This window comes from Melozone crissalis, unplaced genomic scaffold, assembly GCF_028551555.1.
Source record: "Melozone crissalis strain CALT ecotype California unplaced genomic scaffold, PUWL_Pcris_2 ptg000018l_1, whole genome shotgun sequence".
NCBI lineage: Eukaryota > Metazoa > Chordata > Aves > Passeriformes > Passerellidae > Melozone > Melozone crissalis.
This window is the reverse complement of record NW_026535796.1, coordinates 35,159,859-35,174,882: the sequence shown is the minus strand read 5'-3', so window position 1 is coordinate 35,174,882 and position 15,024 is coordinate 35,159,859. Positions and strand designations below refer to the sequence as shown.

Sequence of the window (15,024 nt, the reverse complement as noted above, 5' to 3'; positions counted from 1 at the left end):
ATGCAGTCTTGTAGTGGTCTAGGTTACAATTTGGGGGATAAGAAAGTTTAATTTTAGAACTGGATGCTAACATGCTCCTACAGTAACAAAAGCTTAGGATGGCAGATGTCCTAGCTAAACTAGAAAGTCATGAATGGGCACAATATAGTACTAAAACAATTTTTGGGACAAGAAACATAGATTAAGTTCAATGAATTACTTGCTTTAAGTATTTAAGTAATTATTTCCAAAATACACAGATTTTTAAATTTCCTAGTTTCATCTTCCTCCAAAGGAGGTATTTATAATAACTTTCAGGTTAAAACTTGCTAGGATTTCCTTCTCTTACTCTTGATGCAAGAGGCATGTGGTTGTTCTTCATAAGTAAGAACTACCTTCGTTCTTCAGGTACTCCTAATACTCTTTATAGTGTCAGTCTCTGAGGTCATGATGACTCTTGCTCTCTTTGAAGTGTGTAGTAGTAACAGCAAAACTTGGGTGACTGCAATTATTTTTCTTTCTTTGTCTTTCTTGATAGTGTGGATTCTCTCTGCTGTGCTTACTGTTTCTTTTGTGTTCGCTCCTTCTTGTTTTCTATCATTTGAATAATTTGTTTTACAAAAAAGTAGAGCATTTGGTAACATTCATTTTTTCTTTTTAATTCTTCATAAATTTTGGTTGCTGGGCAAGATCACAAAAGCTTTTCATTCAATTTCTTACATTTGTACGGACATACTTCTGAACATTACGTCAGTTGCAGAATTTCAAAGAACATTGGTGACAAACATAGTTCTGGCTATGGGGAAGAAGCTGCTGTGATGAAAAATAGATGATTTGTGGGAATGGCTACAATAGATGATTTGTGAGCATGTGCTTTCCCCTGGTGAAATTGTGGGATATTCTAGAAACATTTTAGATGGTGGGTTGTTGTGGAAGAGAATGTAGTGGCATATTAGAATCAAGGCAAAATGCAAACAATGGTCTTGGTTATCAAGATGCTGTTCAGTTCATATTTCTGTATGTGTTCTCAGTCCTACTCTTGTTATACTCTATGCTACCTTTTTAATGTGATTTTCTTAAGATGTTAATGGCTTCATTCATAATCAGATTTTTAGAAACTGCAGGGGGGAAATGAAAGCTTCCCCTGAAATTCCTTGTAAAATGCTTTTATTTTTTTCCTGCCTTATTCTGTAGTTTGTTCTTTTCATTAATCTCAGACTCATCTTCCCCTCCTTCTTGAAAAGTTAGAGTAGAAGTTTATTTTCCATTTTCTCTCTAATCGCACTAACCTTGTCTTTCCTTCATTGAGAGACCTGTTGGGGACAGGGACTACACTGCTGATTTCTTCATCATTGACTTTCTGAACCTTAGCTGTCTTTTAACAGTACATTAACTGACCTACTCTGCTGTTTAGTTTTAGTCTAGATCTAGTTCACAGGCTCCTCTTGCTGCTACAACTAGTCTACCAGTTCTCTTTCCATGATTAATTTGTTCTCTTTTTCACACCCTAGTGTTTATATCTATCTCTTGCTCAGAACTTGACTTTTATGCTTTGATTAATCCCATCTTTACTCCTTTCCTTGAAGATTTTTTTTCAGGACTGATTCCACATGTATGTATTTGTTCACATTAGTTAGGTCTCTAAGGATCACATCAAGTATTTGTAATCAAACCTTGTAAGATTTCAGAATATGCTTCTACTAACAGTTTCATCTGTCTAGTTTCTGATATGCTGAACATTGTCCTTTTTCCAGCACTGGTGGTTCTCTTTTTTTCCTTTTGTCCTTTGGTTTGGAGACTTCCTTTTCTCACTTCCAATCCCTTCAATTTTAAACAAAGAAATAAAAAAGTACACTTGCCCTGCTTATTTTCCTGCACCTTGGTCTATCTTCTTATCTTTAATTCATTATCCTTGAACTTGTTGTGTTCTAGCTCTGTTCTGTTGTTCTGTTCTGAATTATTTCTATCCACAAGGACATTTGTACTACTAAATTGCCTTCTCTTTTCATCAAAATGAGATACCTTCCTTTTTTTATCCCCCCCCCCCCCCCCGCCCTTTCTTTGTTTGTGCCTAATGCTCTGACTTGTGCTTTTAGTTTAGAATGATGAAATTCTTCCTTGGAGTTCACACAGTCACCTATTCCTTTCAGTTTCATCCATGGTCCTGTAGGGAGATGAAGCCTGTGCTTATTGACTTGTATATGGTCTGTCCTCCATGCTGGAGCAATTTGTGCCTTTTTGGAATATTGCTGTCTTTAGTCATGTCAAAGTTCAAGCTAGTAGCTGTTTTGGTACCATTTAACAGTAATTTCTGGTGCAGATATGCAAAGCCTGGAGAAGCTGCTCAAAGATGCTATTGTGCATGGGCAACCTCGTACACGGAGGCCCTGGAAAAAAATTCTTATCTTGGTGGAAGGAATATACAGGTACAAACTATTCTTTATAATCCTAAGACCCTCCACATGAGATCTAAATGCTTAGTGTTTGAGTTTCTTTGCCAAATCAAACAATGAATATTGTCACTTCATAGTTATTTCATTAGTCTCATCTGCTAATTACATGACACTGTGTATGTCTTACATCCTGGGCTTTCTGTTGCTGGAACTGTAGCTGCAGCTGGTGTTACCACAATGTTTCCCACATCCTGATTATATTGTAGAAATTAATTAATCAAAACTGATTGCTTATATCAGAGCTGAGGTCTTAAGTTGCTTGTCCATTCCATTCTTTCTGTGCTTACTAGATTATTTTAGTGTGAACGGAATTGTACAAATTTAATTTTTTTGCTAAGAATGAGTAGGAGCAGTAAGCATAGCTGTGTTAGGCATTTAAATCCTAGTGACTTTCAGTACAAAATGTGGTGTTTTGAAGTGTTACTAATGAAAGCCCAGTCAGTTCTTAGAAACATCAGGTAAGTAGATGTTAAGTCAGAACACTGACATTAGAGTGGAAGTAAAACTGAGATAATTTTATTAACGAATTATCACTGAACACATTCCTGTGCCCTAACTTCCTGTTGCTACTACTGTTTAGTCTGTGTGTCAGCATTCCAGAGATGCTGAACAGGTAGAAAGGAGAGATCTGGGCCCCAGGTGCAAGGAGGAGAGGTGCATCTCTGCAGACTGTGATGAGTCTAGCAAATTTTAAGTGTTTGTAATTACTGGAAGAGTGAAGAAATTAAAGCTCACTGATTTTAGTCTCTATGAGGTGGTCCCAACAATTAAGTCAACTCATACTGAATTTTTGTTTCTCAACAGTATGGAGGGATCCATAGTCCGTTTGCCTGAAGTGATTGCCCTTAAGAAGAAGTACAAATCCTATCTGTACCTTGATGAAGCTCATAGTATAGGTGCCCTGGGTCCCAGTGGCCGGGGTGTAGTGGATTATTTTGGACTCAATCCTGAAGATGTGGATGTTATGATGGGAACATTCACGAAAAGCTTTGGAGCTGCAGGAGGATACATTGGGGGCAAGAAGGTAAAAAGCTGGGAATATCATGGCTGGTGGTAAAGTCCATTTCAGGCAGGTGGTGGAATTCTTGGTTAAGCATTTCAAATTTAATTTATTCCTCAAGTACCCTATTGTCCCTTTGTTTCATAATTTTACATGCTGTCTAATACTGTGGAAGTCTACAGTGCAGAAGAGTGTAGTTTAGTAAAATACGTCATAATTGTGTAGTTCTCACATGGTCAATGATGATTTGAGTTTGCAGAATGTACAGTAGTGATGCAATACCTTTCTAGGAAGGGCTAGGAGCCAGGAAGCAGGGATTTCTTGATGTTACTTTTAATGAGACTTGAAGGAAAAATGCAAAAAGCTTAAGTTTTTCAACCCGTTTGGAGGAAAATCCTCTTAGGTTAGCCTGGTAGAATTGATTTCCCCTGGGCACAAGCAGTTTGCTTTCTGAAATTACCCTTTTTCCCTTTTTCTTTTTTGACTGGTTGATTGTTTTGTTTTTTGTTTCTTTGTTTTGGCATTTTATTTGTTTGAGGTTTTTGGGGATATTTTTTTGGCTACTGTCTCCTTCTATTGGAAAATACAGCCAGGAAGTGTTGCACTTGCCAACCTCTAATTCTCAGAGGGATGGTGTAGACAGTTCTCTGTGTCACCTTTCTCATATCATAAAATGTCTGATCTCACAGATCAAGCTTCTAAGATTTATTGGAGGGTAAAATTCTACCATTTTCCTACCAGGACAATAATTTTTTTATGTATTAATTGTGATAATTACTTCCACCAGTAAGTGGAGATGGAACTTGGAGATATTCCTTGGAGGGTGTTTACTACAGTTAGATTAAAATTACTTCAACAACTTCTCCAGAAAAAAAATCATATAAATCTTTTTCCAAGGGTAGTGAGCTAGTGGGATTGACTCCATGGCATAAGGTAAAGCAGCTAAGAGGCCTTTACAACTGTTTTAGCTACTGATTGAGGGATTGCTTAATAGGTAAGAGGCTTTAAATCTTCTTACCTAGTTTATTTCAAAGTCCCTTTATGACTTCCTTTCCTCAACTCTGACCCTAGGCAGATGGCAGCAGAACACTTCCGGAGGTTTTTATAATGCATTTGCAGCTTGTGAGGTCATAGCTACAGAGGTCATTATTCATTTTGTGATAGCAAAAGACAGAATCTCTCCTGGCATTCATACTGATGTTTATATTTTAGCATGGTTTTGGTACAGTTAACAAGCAGCCTAGATGTAAGGTGTGTTGGTCCTTTGTTCCTATATGAGCAGCTTTTGCCCTCTAAGAGAAATAGGATGTGTTTAAGTGGGAAATGCAGAAAGATTAGGCTGAGGTTTGTGTATTCTCAAATGACACCTACTGCTTTATTTATATTGTGCTCATGAATGAGAGAGATTTTGTGACCTGTTCCCTTGTTTGGTGTTTTCTGTGGGGAAAAACGTATATTGAGCATGATCCATAAATACCTATGGATCTTGCTCCCCACTATTTCATTTTCTTTATATTCACTCTGTAATAACAAACACTTTGGAAACTCAGCTTGGACACAGCTCAAGTAATGCAAGCATAATGCAAACCTTTGTTGCAATCCACTGTTGATGGTGTTAGCTAAACAAGTCTGTCATAGGCATTTGTCTCTGATCAACACACATTCCTGTACTGTGACATTATTACAAGTTGTCATGTCCCTGCTGTTTCTTGTACTGTAAAATTAATCCTTTAGATACTTGTTCTCTAATGGGGCATTCTGGAAGAGGTTTTTTTGTGGTGCCCTGTTTTATTGTGATTGAAGATATGACAGAGGTATTTCTCTGAGTGCTAGAAAGGCTATGTCTGATGTCTCTTGTGTTTTGCTAGGAACTGATTGATTACCTCAGGACGTACTCTCACAGTGCTGCGTATGCAACATCAATGTCGCCTCCTGTTGTGGAGCAAATCATCACCTCCGTGAAGTGCATTATGGGTGAAGATGGTACAACTATTGGTGAGTCTTTCTAGCAGTAAGCATGTAGAAAGGGGAAGGCAGAAAGAGCCTCTATCACTTTGACAGATAACACATTCAGTGGACACTTTCATAATTATCCATTAGTAATTCTGCAGTTGAAATTTCTGGGTCAATAAACCATTTACAATTCTGCTTGGCAGATCAGCCTAATAACAGCATAAAGAGTTTTCAGCTACAGGTAAGTCATCTTAGTCTTGTCTAAGACACACTGTTTTCTTGTACTGATTTTGGTTTTCTGTCAAGCTATTCTAGCTAGCTTCTTTTTCTTTCCATTGTCTGTCCTTTGTTATTTGCCCCACTTTAAACATTGCTTTCAGAGTATTTTGCTGTTATATCTTTTATAGTTGTGTGCTGGTTTATTGCAGGGACAGTGCTTTCAATTTTCATTTCAATTAAAGTGAATGTGGAAATGTTTCTGAAATCTCTTTTTACTTGGGGAGCTGGAGGCATTTTTCAAAATCGGTGAACTTAATGGACTAGGAGAAGAAATTTGTCAGCGTATTTGTCTTTATTGTCTTAGTTTTCCTGTTTCATTATAGAAGTAAAAAAGGGAAAATATGTACTACTCTCTGGACATTCCAAGTTGTGATGACAGATTCTTGTGTCTCATTTGCCTATGGGTTGCAGCCTCCTTCAGTTACAGCATGAAGCAAGTAGCCCTTTAAGCTGCCTTGAAGCTGAAATGGTACAGCTTGTATGTAGGTTACTTGCCCCTCCTCACAGGTAATTAAAAAGTTGTGAGCAGCTCACACAGGATGCTGATGTACTTTATTGAGGATCTGTTGGGGGCATTTAGTTTGGAGGCTCTTAGAATTCTAACTGCAGTATGTATTGAATTCTTGGAGCTTGAAGCATCTGGCCACAAGGTGGTGGTGGTGTATGCTGAAGAAGTGAATTGGCTTTTGAACATGTGCCTGACCAGCCAACCTGTTTGATAACTTACAGTGGAAAAGCCCAGTGGAAATATGACTTGAGAATTTTCCTGTTATAACAGTTTTCATTTGGTTTGCTTATGTTATCTGAGAACAGCCTCAAGTGCCAGCAGTGTGTGTAGGTGGTTGCTCAGCAGAGAGGCAAGTACAGCTGGGCAGCAGCCTGTGTCTGTGCTAGCTTTGAGTGCTTCTGAGTGGTCCATGGGAGAGACCTGTACCAAGCTACAGGAGTTGACTCCCTGCTCTCCAGTACAGGTATTGAGCAAGCTTCACATTACACAAAAAGTTGTCTTGCTGTAGTCTTAAAATAATTGTTTGAGGTTTTTATAGCTGGTGATTTGCCAACAATCTGTGCTCTGCTTAGGCGTTGCTTGTTTTGGGTTTCTTCCAGTATCTGTTTTGCTTAATGAAGCAGGAAGCAAGGAATGTGTAACTGATTTCTGTTTGCAGTATTTAAACTCAGGCATTTTTGCCTCTTTCTGAGGCTGCTGTGTGGTATTTGTTCAGGCCAGGAGAATGGAAGTAACTTCCATTCCACACTGCTTTCCTGCCATTATACCAGCAAGATCCATCCGAGCTGAAAGGCAAACCAGATTAGGAACCAATATGGCCAAAAAATAAACTCAAAAGATCGTTTCCGTTCTCATGTTGCTTAAAATGCGTGTTGAGCTACATCCTGCTAATTTGGTGCCAAGAAGTACCAGAATTCCTAGGCATTCTAACAAGAAAACGAGAGGTTTTGGGTTTTGATAGATGTCTCATTTCCAAGAAATTTCTGTATGTCCACTTTATATATAAGCTTTTGCACTTTTCATAAGTGATGGGTATAACACCTGGATAGCCAGAACCCTGTCAAATCTCAAAGGATTTCTCAGCTGCAGGTCTTGTGAAAGTGTTAACTGGCTTTTTAAGCATCTAAGTCAACTTTGAGTTAAGATAAGCACCTCACAGGATGATTGCTGCATGAAAGTGCTTTTCTATTTATTTTCTGCTGTGTGCTGTTTCCCAGTCATGCATTTTTAAAATTGCCTTAAGGCTTTAGAGATAATATTACTTTGTAGACATTTTATGTGGATGAAGTTGGCAAAAGTTCAGTTGGGTGAACTAAGCAGCTGATTAGTGATAGGATGACAAATTTTTTTCTTTGTTTAAGGGCTTTGGCTGAAAAACTTGTGTTTGGATTCTGTGGAATTACAAGTGGGGCTCTGGAGGACTACTGCCTACAGCTGGTTTGACTATGAATAAATAAGGAGTAGATGGGTACTGGTAATAGTTAACTGTGAAAGACAAGTGGAGAAATAGTGTTAAACAGGGTCACTGGCAAGCACCTCTGAATTGACTGTGTACTACAAAAATTTCGTTGCTTTTAAGTTAGTCAAGCTGAATGAATCTGTAAAGGAAACTGAGATAGGGCAATGGTTTTACAGCAGCACAGGAGTTGGAGCTGGAATCCCAACAGTAGATGGCTAGCTCCCAACTTTGCTTTGGACCACAGCTAAATCTTTTAATAGCTTCAAGAGTGCTTTCTTGAAAAGAGCCTTTGTGGCTTCTTTGTCTGTCTGCTTCTGTTTACCACATGCTATTTGTAAAACCTGCTGTCCTCCATGTCTTCAAATCTTTGTGGAAATTGTCATGTCAGATTGAGATAGTCTGTAGCTGAGGAATAAGTAATAGGAACAAAGTAGTTTTTGAAGATGAAGGGGTTTTTGTAAATAATTTTGCAAGAATATGTTCATTGTCTAGGTTATTTCTAAATCTAAAGAAGCATCTGAAGACTCCAAACTTACAATATGAGGTGTTGTAATTACTAAAACGTTACATAACTTAAAAAAGTGAATGTCTTCTTTCAGATTTTTCCTGCAAGTTGCCAGTGACTAAATAGGATATTGGGAAGAGGCAGCACAGGCAAAAGAGATGCTATGAAAAGCTTCTCTGCAGAGATTTCAAGACATGTGCTTATGTGCAGATATGCTGCTTTAGTTGGCACAGTAGTTTTCTTGTGTCTTGATTTCTACTCAATCTGTTAATTCTTTGTAAGGTGTATGCATGTAATTGACTAGCTGACTTCAATCACCCTGAAGACAGTTACAGCAGTATAGTTATATATTAATATATTACTTGTTCCCTCATCCAGATTGCAAAAACAATGCTAACAGCTAAAGCAATAAGGTGGCAGTCACCTTATGGGTTCTTGGTAGTGGTGGGTTCATCTGTGGGTTCTTCCAGTACTGCAGCTCCTCTACATTACCAGATCAATCCTCTGTCCTGTTTTACTTTGCATTACTTGTCTTGTACTGTAATTGGCTAGAAGACCATCCTGGGTCTTAAACAAGACATACTTGATCTGTGATCCCTTTGAGAATTTCTTCAAAGGTACAGTCATCCTCAAGAGTGTTGAGCCCCTTGAGCATATAGACTCTCTTCAGAGACCTCAGGTGACAATGTACATGAATATCTTGTATATCATCACATTTGGCTTTAATATATATAGTGGAGCAAGATGCTCATGAGGAGAAATGGAGAAGTCTTCTTTCTATAAAAACAAACTTTTTGAACTGTTTTCCAATTCAAAGTCTCTATGTATGAAAACTTTAATGAGAAAGTGTTGCAGATGCTTGTCAGCAGTTTGGTGAATGTTGCTCTTGCTGTGTTGAGCCACAAAATGAATGAATGTCAGATAGTTTTGTAGATAAAGGAGCTTTTTAAACAATGATAATAGAAAGACACAATAAGCAGACTTTTCAAGGTCATAGTATACATACACAAAGATGACAAATTGATTCTTGGAATGGAGTTTTGGAAAGCTGTAGCATAAAGCCACTTGATGCTTGCTGTTATTTAAATTGACTGTAGGGAAAATGAGACAGCTTGGTTCTTGTCATGGTAAATGAGACATTGTTATGATTTATGATGTTAAGTACTTGACCTGTCTTGGTGAATTTTTCAGCATCAATGATTTGGTTTGAGTTGAAAGCTAGATTTTTGCCGCTACAATTTCACTAGAACTGGGAATCCAGCTGGCTCCTTTCTGTTTTTTACGTAAGAGCCAGTGATGCATCCTGTACAACTGGAGTTCTGTTAGTCTTGTAGCTGTTCAGGACCCAGCCTGCTTGTTACCCTGATAACATTGCTGGGGGCAAGTGAAAGAAAATCATAAGTAACCCAAGTGAGATACAGGCAAATCAAAACATGCTAAGTGAAACCAGTCTAGGGACTGGTTAACCACCTCAGAAGTGAAACTTAGTTTGCTCTCCTATGTATTGAAAACTGAAGATGAGCCTTAAACCCAGGTGTAGTTTAAGTTTCAACTAAAGCTGGCAGTACTAATGGCTTGTAAAAGAGATGAGCTATTTCTTTCCACAGACCTTAACTCAGTAATAGTAATTATAACTCTTGACATTTGTAACAAGTTTGACTGACTTCCCTGTGGATTTTATGAGGCAAATATCCCACACCTAATCATAGAGCTATACACAGCATGTATAAATAAGTTGTGGATAGACCTTGCCCAAGATCACTTGTAAATTTGACTGAATGCTGTCTTGAGCACTGTATAGAAATGAAGGATTATTATCCAGCATAGTTCAGTGGAGGTGGCAGTTGCATTGGCCATCCCAGCTGCTGAACCATTGGAAACAAATAACTGCTCTTTGAAGGCTGGTCAGTCAGTTAGCAGCACAGAGTCAGATTGGTATTTGTCTCAGCATCTCAGTTGTGAAGAGCCAGGAATTTATTCCACCTCATCAGTGAAAACATTTTGAAAAATTTCTACTCTTGCCATTGCTACGTGCAACAATATTGAGTGAGTTAAATCAGAGAAGGCAGTTAAACCAATTATAACCAAAATAATAAGAATGTACAGCTGTCTTGGCAGAGAATTGAGCATAACTAAGCCGTTCAGAATTCAGAACCATTGTTATACTGTCCATATGCCCAGGGAGAAGCATGCTGGGGAAAAAAACCCCAAAAAATAAACCAAACCAAGCTCAGATGGTCTGCTTAAATTCTGGAGGAGAAAAGACTGCAATTGGTACTTTACCTTCCATCTGGTTAATCAGGTCCTCAAGTCAAGATAGGACCTCAGCAGTTCAATCATCTGCCTAATCAGTAGGTTTCTTGAAGTTGGACATTTTGTAGCATTACCTTTTTCTTTCCAAAGACAAACCAGAATTATATGCAAGTACAGACATTAGCAGTAATGAAGGAATAGCCCATGTTTCAGCACCTGGAATTGAATTTTAAGTAGCTTATGGTATATTTATAAATAAAGTCATTACTTTGCCATTCATTGCCAGCAGTCAATCCACAAATGGAAGCAGTGACTGCTGTTGTACTCCAAGGGGGAAGTACTTCTTCTGCAGGCTGGGGCTGAAAACATTCAATTATCATTAAAATCTGTTCATTTGAATTTCCTCCAATAATGCACTTGTTAATGAGGTGTTAAATTATCACCTTGGGAACCTGGGGACCAGTCAAAACTAATTTGAGCAAAGTGATTTTTTTTTTTTGTTGCTGCCCTCGAGAATCTCATGCTGAGCTGGGAAACTGTTGGAAAAACAAATACTCTGGGGGTCATAAAGAGAGTTTCCTGCTTCTCTCCAGAGGTCTAACAGTTTTAAACATCATTCTCTGTATTTGTACTTCCAGCTGAGGATCTTTTAAATCCAGCTTGTTGCTGCACCCCTATCTCCCTCCCACAGAGCATGGCAAGCTTCCAGAAAAACTGCTTTAACCTGGACTGCACAGGAGAAATCTTTCAGCCTTAGATGCTTTGAAGAGTGTTTACAGACATTAGCAGATTTGTACCCTTTGTGTTGTACATTGAAATATGAGAATTCTTCAGTGCCTCTTCTTTTGGGCTTTATTCAATATTGTAGTGTTTGTATAGAGCTTATAAGCCTTTATAAATGTACACCTGCTTTGTACTTGTAACATTCTGGTTCTTTCTATTTCTGTTATGGTAGGAACTATCATCCTGTGTCTTCATAGACTAAACACTATTCTTCATAGCAGAAATACAACTAGAAATGTTGTTTTGTTGAAGTAATTTAATTTTTCTTAATTTCTTATGCTATAATTGATTTAAAATGTGTGTCTCACTTTTTACTCTCAATAGCATATGAGATGCCAGGTTTCTACAGAATGCTGGTGTGCTGCTTATACAAGAAAAGGACAAAATACTGGTAGCAGGTTGCTAGTATATATAGTACATATTGTTAGCAACAGCACAACTAAAATGCTTCTAAATTAAGCGTTAAGATTAAGCATTTCAACAGCAGTAGCTGCAGTCGAGATGATGTGCACTCTTTCTCTGGATTAGTGTGAAATGGAGTTCATGGTTCCTGATGTGCTACATGATTTACTAGAGCAGAGTTTTTAGAAAATACCTGAACGACCCACAGAAGCATTGCCTCCTATCATCAGTCCTGGCAGCTGCACCAATTTTCTACATAGAAAAAATAATACTAGTACTGCAATAGTGTCTGCAGTGCAGAGACTTCTAGGAAGACTGTATAGTATAATTGTTTCTATCTTCTATGGAAACAGGCAGTAGTCAGTAATGAAGCCTTTCTGTGGGCTGTGTTAGGCTACGTGGGACTTGCAGGCCAGCTGGCCTACTGTCCATGCCTACTTTAGTGGGTTCTGATGGAAAATATGTTTGGCACAAGCTCAGCTCCTGCTATTTCCCATCAATGCAGTTGACCTACCACGAATTCCCAAACACAGACAATCTTGACAATCTACAGTGTGTACTTTTGTCCTGCTAGAGTGCAGATGTTTGTTAATGTTTCAGAATTAATAAACTTTCTTAGATAGTACAGATCTAATTTTTAAAGGAAGAAACTGTCTGAAAAACCTGCATGCCAATTAATGTGTTTTAAGAGCATATGGCCAGAGGAGAGATTTGAGATTACTTTAAATAAGATGGAGCGGATTCTTGATTTTGGTATTTGGGCTTAGTTCAAGACAAATTGACTTGTCAAGGACAGGATAAACCAACCTGTAGGGCTTCTTTCTGCCACAAGAAGCTAAGCTTCTGTTAATGCTCAGGTTATTGCCTAATTGTTGCATAGTGGAAAAGTTGTGGTTACAATACTGCCTACATGGGGGAAAATGTGTTACAGAGTATGCATGCTTCTCAAATTCGTGTTGGCTAGCAGCTCCTAAGATTTCTTAACTGTTTGTCCATGGACACTGGGATTGCAAAAAAAAAGAAGAAAAAAGGCGCCAGTACAATACTTCTGAAGCTTTTTAAGACTTTCAAGCATGCCTTCCAGCTGGTCAGCCTAATGTTGTATCATATAAGTGTGTTGGCAAACTCAGGCTCTAAATGGGTGGTGGAGAACTCATTTGTCCTGCAACTACCATCTCTAGAACTGAGTACTCTGTACAAACAGATGGGTCACTGCTATAGAATAACTATACCAGGAGCTGGAAGCAAAGTGTTCAGTACCTCCAATCTGAAATATAGCTTGTCTTTTCTAGGATATTTATAGCTATATTCCTGAGAAGTATCTTTTTGTTCAGGACATGGCAGCATAGAGGGGTTTTTAGCAGTTGTGGGTTTTATATGCACAGCTTTGATCTTTCCAGGATCCTTGGAAAACAGAGCTGTTCAGGAAAAACAAGTCTGTAAATGTCAAAGGAGAGACAAGGTCCCCAGGGTTTGGGCCTTTTCATGCACAAAGCCTGCTCTTCCACCTCACTGCATTTCCAGGTGGCAGGATACCAGAAGCTTCTTGCCAAATACAACTTACTGACATGGGAAAGCTCAATACCCTTGCTGTTGAAATTATTGCAGAGTTTTAGGGTAAATCTAAAAGCACTCTTTAAGACAAGTATGGCTATAGAACAGGTATAAAGACAGATGTGGGCAGCTCTGACTTGGTGCAAAATTTGCAGGCTATAGTTTTTTATCATAAGCTGAACTTGGCTAGAAGCATCTTTGATGTCAAAGGAGAAACTTGAAATTCTGTAAAGGACCTCTTACTGAATGGATCAAAGTCTTCACAGAAAGATGTATGAAGATGTGTTCTGTGAAAGATTCAGGTGCTGCCTTCTCAATAATTTCATACAAAAGCTTCCTTTTGGGAAAAAAAAACCAAACTAAACCAACTCATTTGGTGAATGTTCTCAATTTTAGGACACATTAATAAAGAGCACACACACACTTGCAGCATCCTGTCTCTCCCATTGTGCTTTGTGTTAGGTGAAATCTGTAGGAATATTGTATTGGGAGGTCCTGTTGAAGGACAGAAAGCACTTGAGAAATTAATGTGCTCCATTCCATAAGGTCCCATTTAATACCACTGATGAAAGCAAGTATTGAGGACTATTCTGTTCACTTTCTTTAGCCCTTAAAGGATTCTTCTACAAAAAGACATAGTGGAAGGTAGTCTGTCTGCCAGGCTGCTTTTCTGGATTTTCAGACTAACACAGAGATAAATACTTCTCATAGTACCTTACAGTATCAGTTACTGGTCAGAGCATGCTTCTGTGTAGGATCTCATTATTGTCTGGAGCTCATGGAGCCTGTTTCATAGCACCTTGGCATCATTTCTTTATAGAGCTGCCTTGTGTTCAGTTTGGCCAGAAGATGGTATTTCAGTGTTTATGGCTGCCCCTCCCAAAGGAGTTTGCCAAAGAGTACAGCAGTCAAACACATCCCATCCCTCAGGTGGTACCCCCTCAGGGATACCTCACTATCCAGGTGAGAGAATGGATGCCCTAGCTCTATTTGTTGTTTTCTAGATGAAGCTGGTTATTTCTAACCAAAGTTGGACACTTTATAGGTGGTTGGTGTTTCTTTTCCAGTGGATGACAAGCCTTTCTGTGCTTGAACTTGAGCACTAGTCCAGCTGCTTTAGCAGCAATGCTGTTAGAAGCTTTTAAGGTGTTGACCCATCAGCTGACTTTTGCTGAATACTGTTTCTTGCACTTTGAGCATTCCTATCTGATTTTAAATTTAAGAGCAACACTTCAGTATGTGGCTAATGCAGCTGCAGGGAATGAGGGAGAAGACTGTTGCTAGTCATCTGCAGTTAATTTGCACTGTTTCTTAGTCTACCTTATTGCCTTTGATTTATGTGACATACAAATCCCTGTATTTCGCTGAACTGGCTTTGAGTTTTAGAAGAATAGATTAAGACCCATGGATATTATAAAACTTTGTGTTTTTCTAATGGTTTTTTGAATGTAAAATTCAAAAAACAATGCAGGAAAAAAAGTCTAATTTTTATGACCAGCTAGCAAGAGTTCAATAGGGAAGGTAGTGCATTAAAGCTCAGTCAGAAGAGCTACTGAATTACTGCTCTGAAGCTGAGTCCTTGGTTATCTTGTCCAGTCTATGGATTCTATTGTGAACTCCTTGGAGATGTGCCTGATGGCAGGACAAATGTACTAGAATTTAGTACTATTAATAAATAATAACTTTACCATAAAACTGCACAGACTACACTTCACTACATTTTCCTAAACACTATTCTTATATTTCAGAATTTTAGGGGAAAATTGCTTTGCTTTTTTTTCTGAACACAACAGAGCTAATTCTTCTTTTCCAGGTTTGGTTTTGGGAGGAGTTTCCTGTAAACACAGGTCATTCAGTGACATTGGGTATGGTTTGGTTGTCAGACTTTTCATCTTT

General features: G+C 38.5%; 1 protein-coding gene across 2 annotated transcripts in view; it reads left to right on the top strand.

The window, feature by feature from the left end:
* SPTLC2 (serine palmitoyltransferase long chain base subunit 2) overlaps positions 1 to 15,024 on the top strand; it is a 72,267-nt gene that overhangs the window by 25,076 nt on the left and 32,167 nt on the right. For both annotated transcript variants that reach the window (XM_054275808.1, XM_054275809.1), the window contains exons 7-9: positions 2,300 to 2,405; positions 3,237 to 3,456; positions 5,301 to 5,427. In XM_054275808.1, the coding sequence (XP_054131783.1) occupies positions 2,300 to 2,405; positions 3,237 to 3,456; positions 5,301 to 5,427 (453 nt within the window). The remainder of the gene's footprint in view (positions 1 to 2,299; positions 2,406 to 3,236; positions 3,457 to 5,300; positions 5,428 to 15,024) is intronic.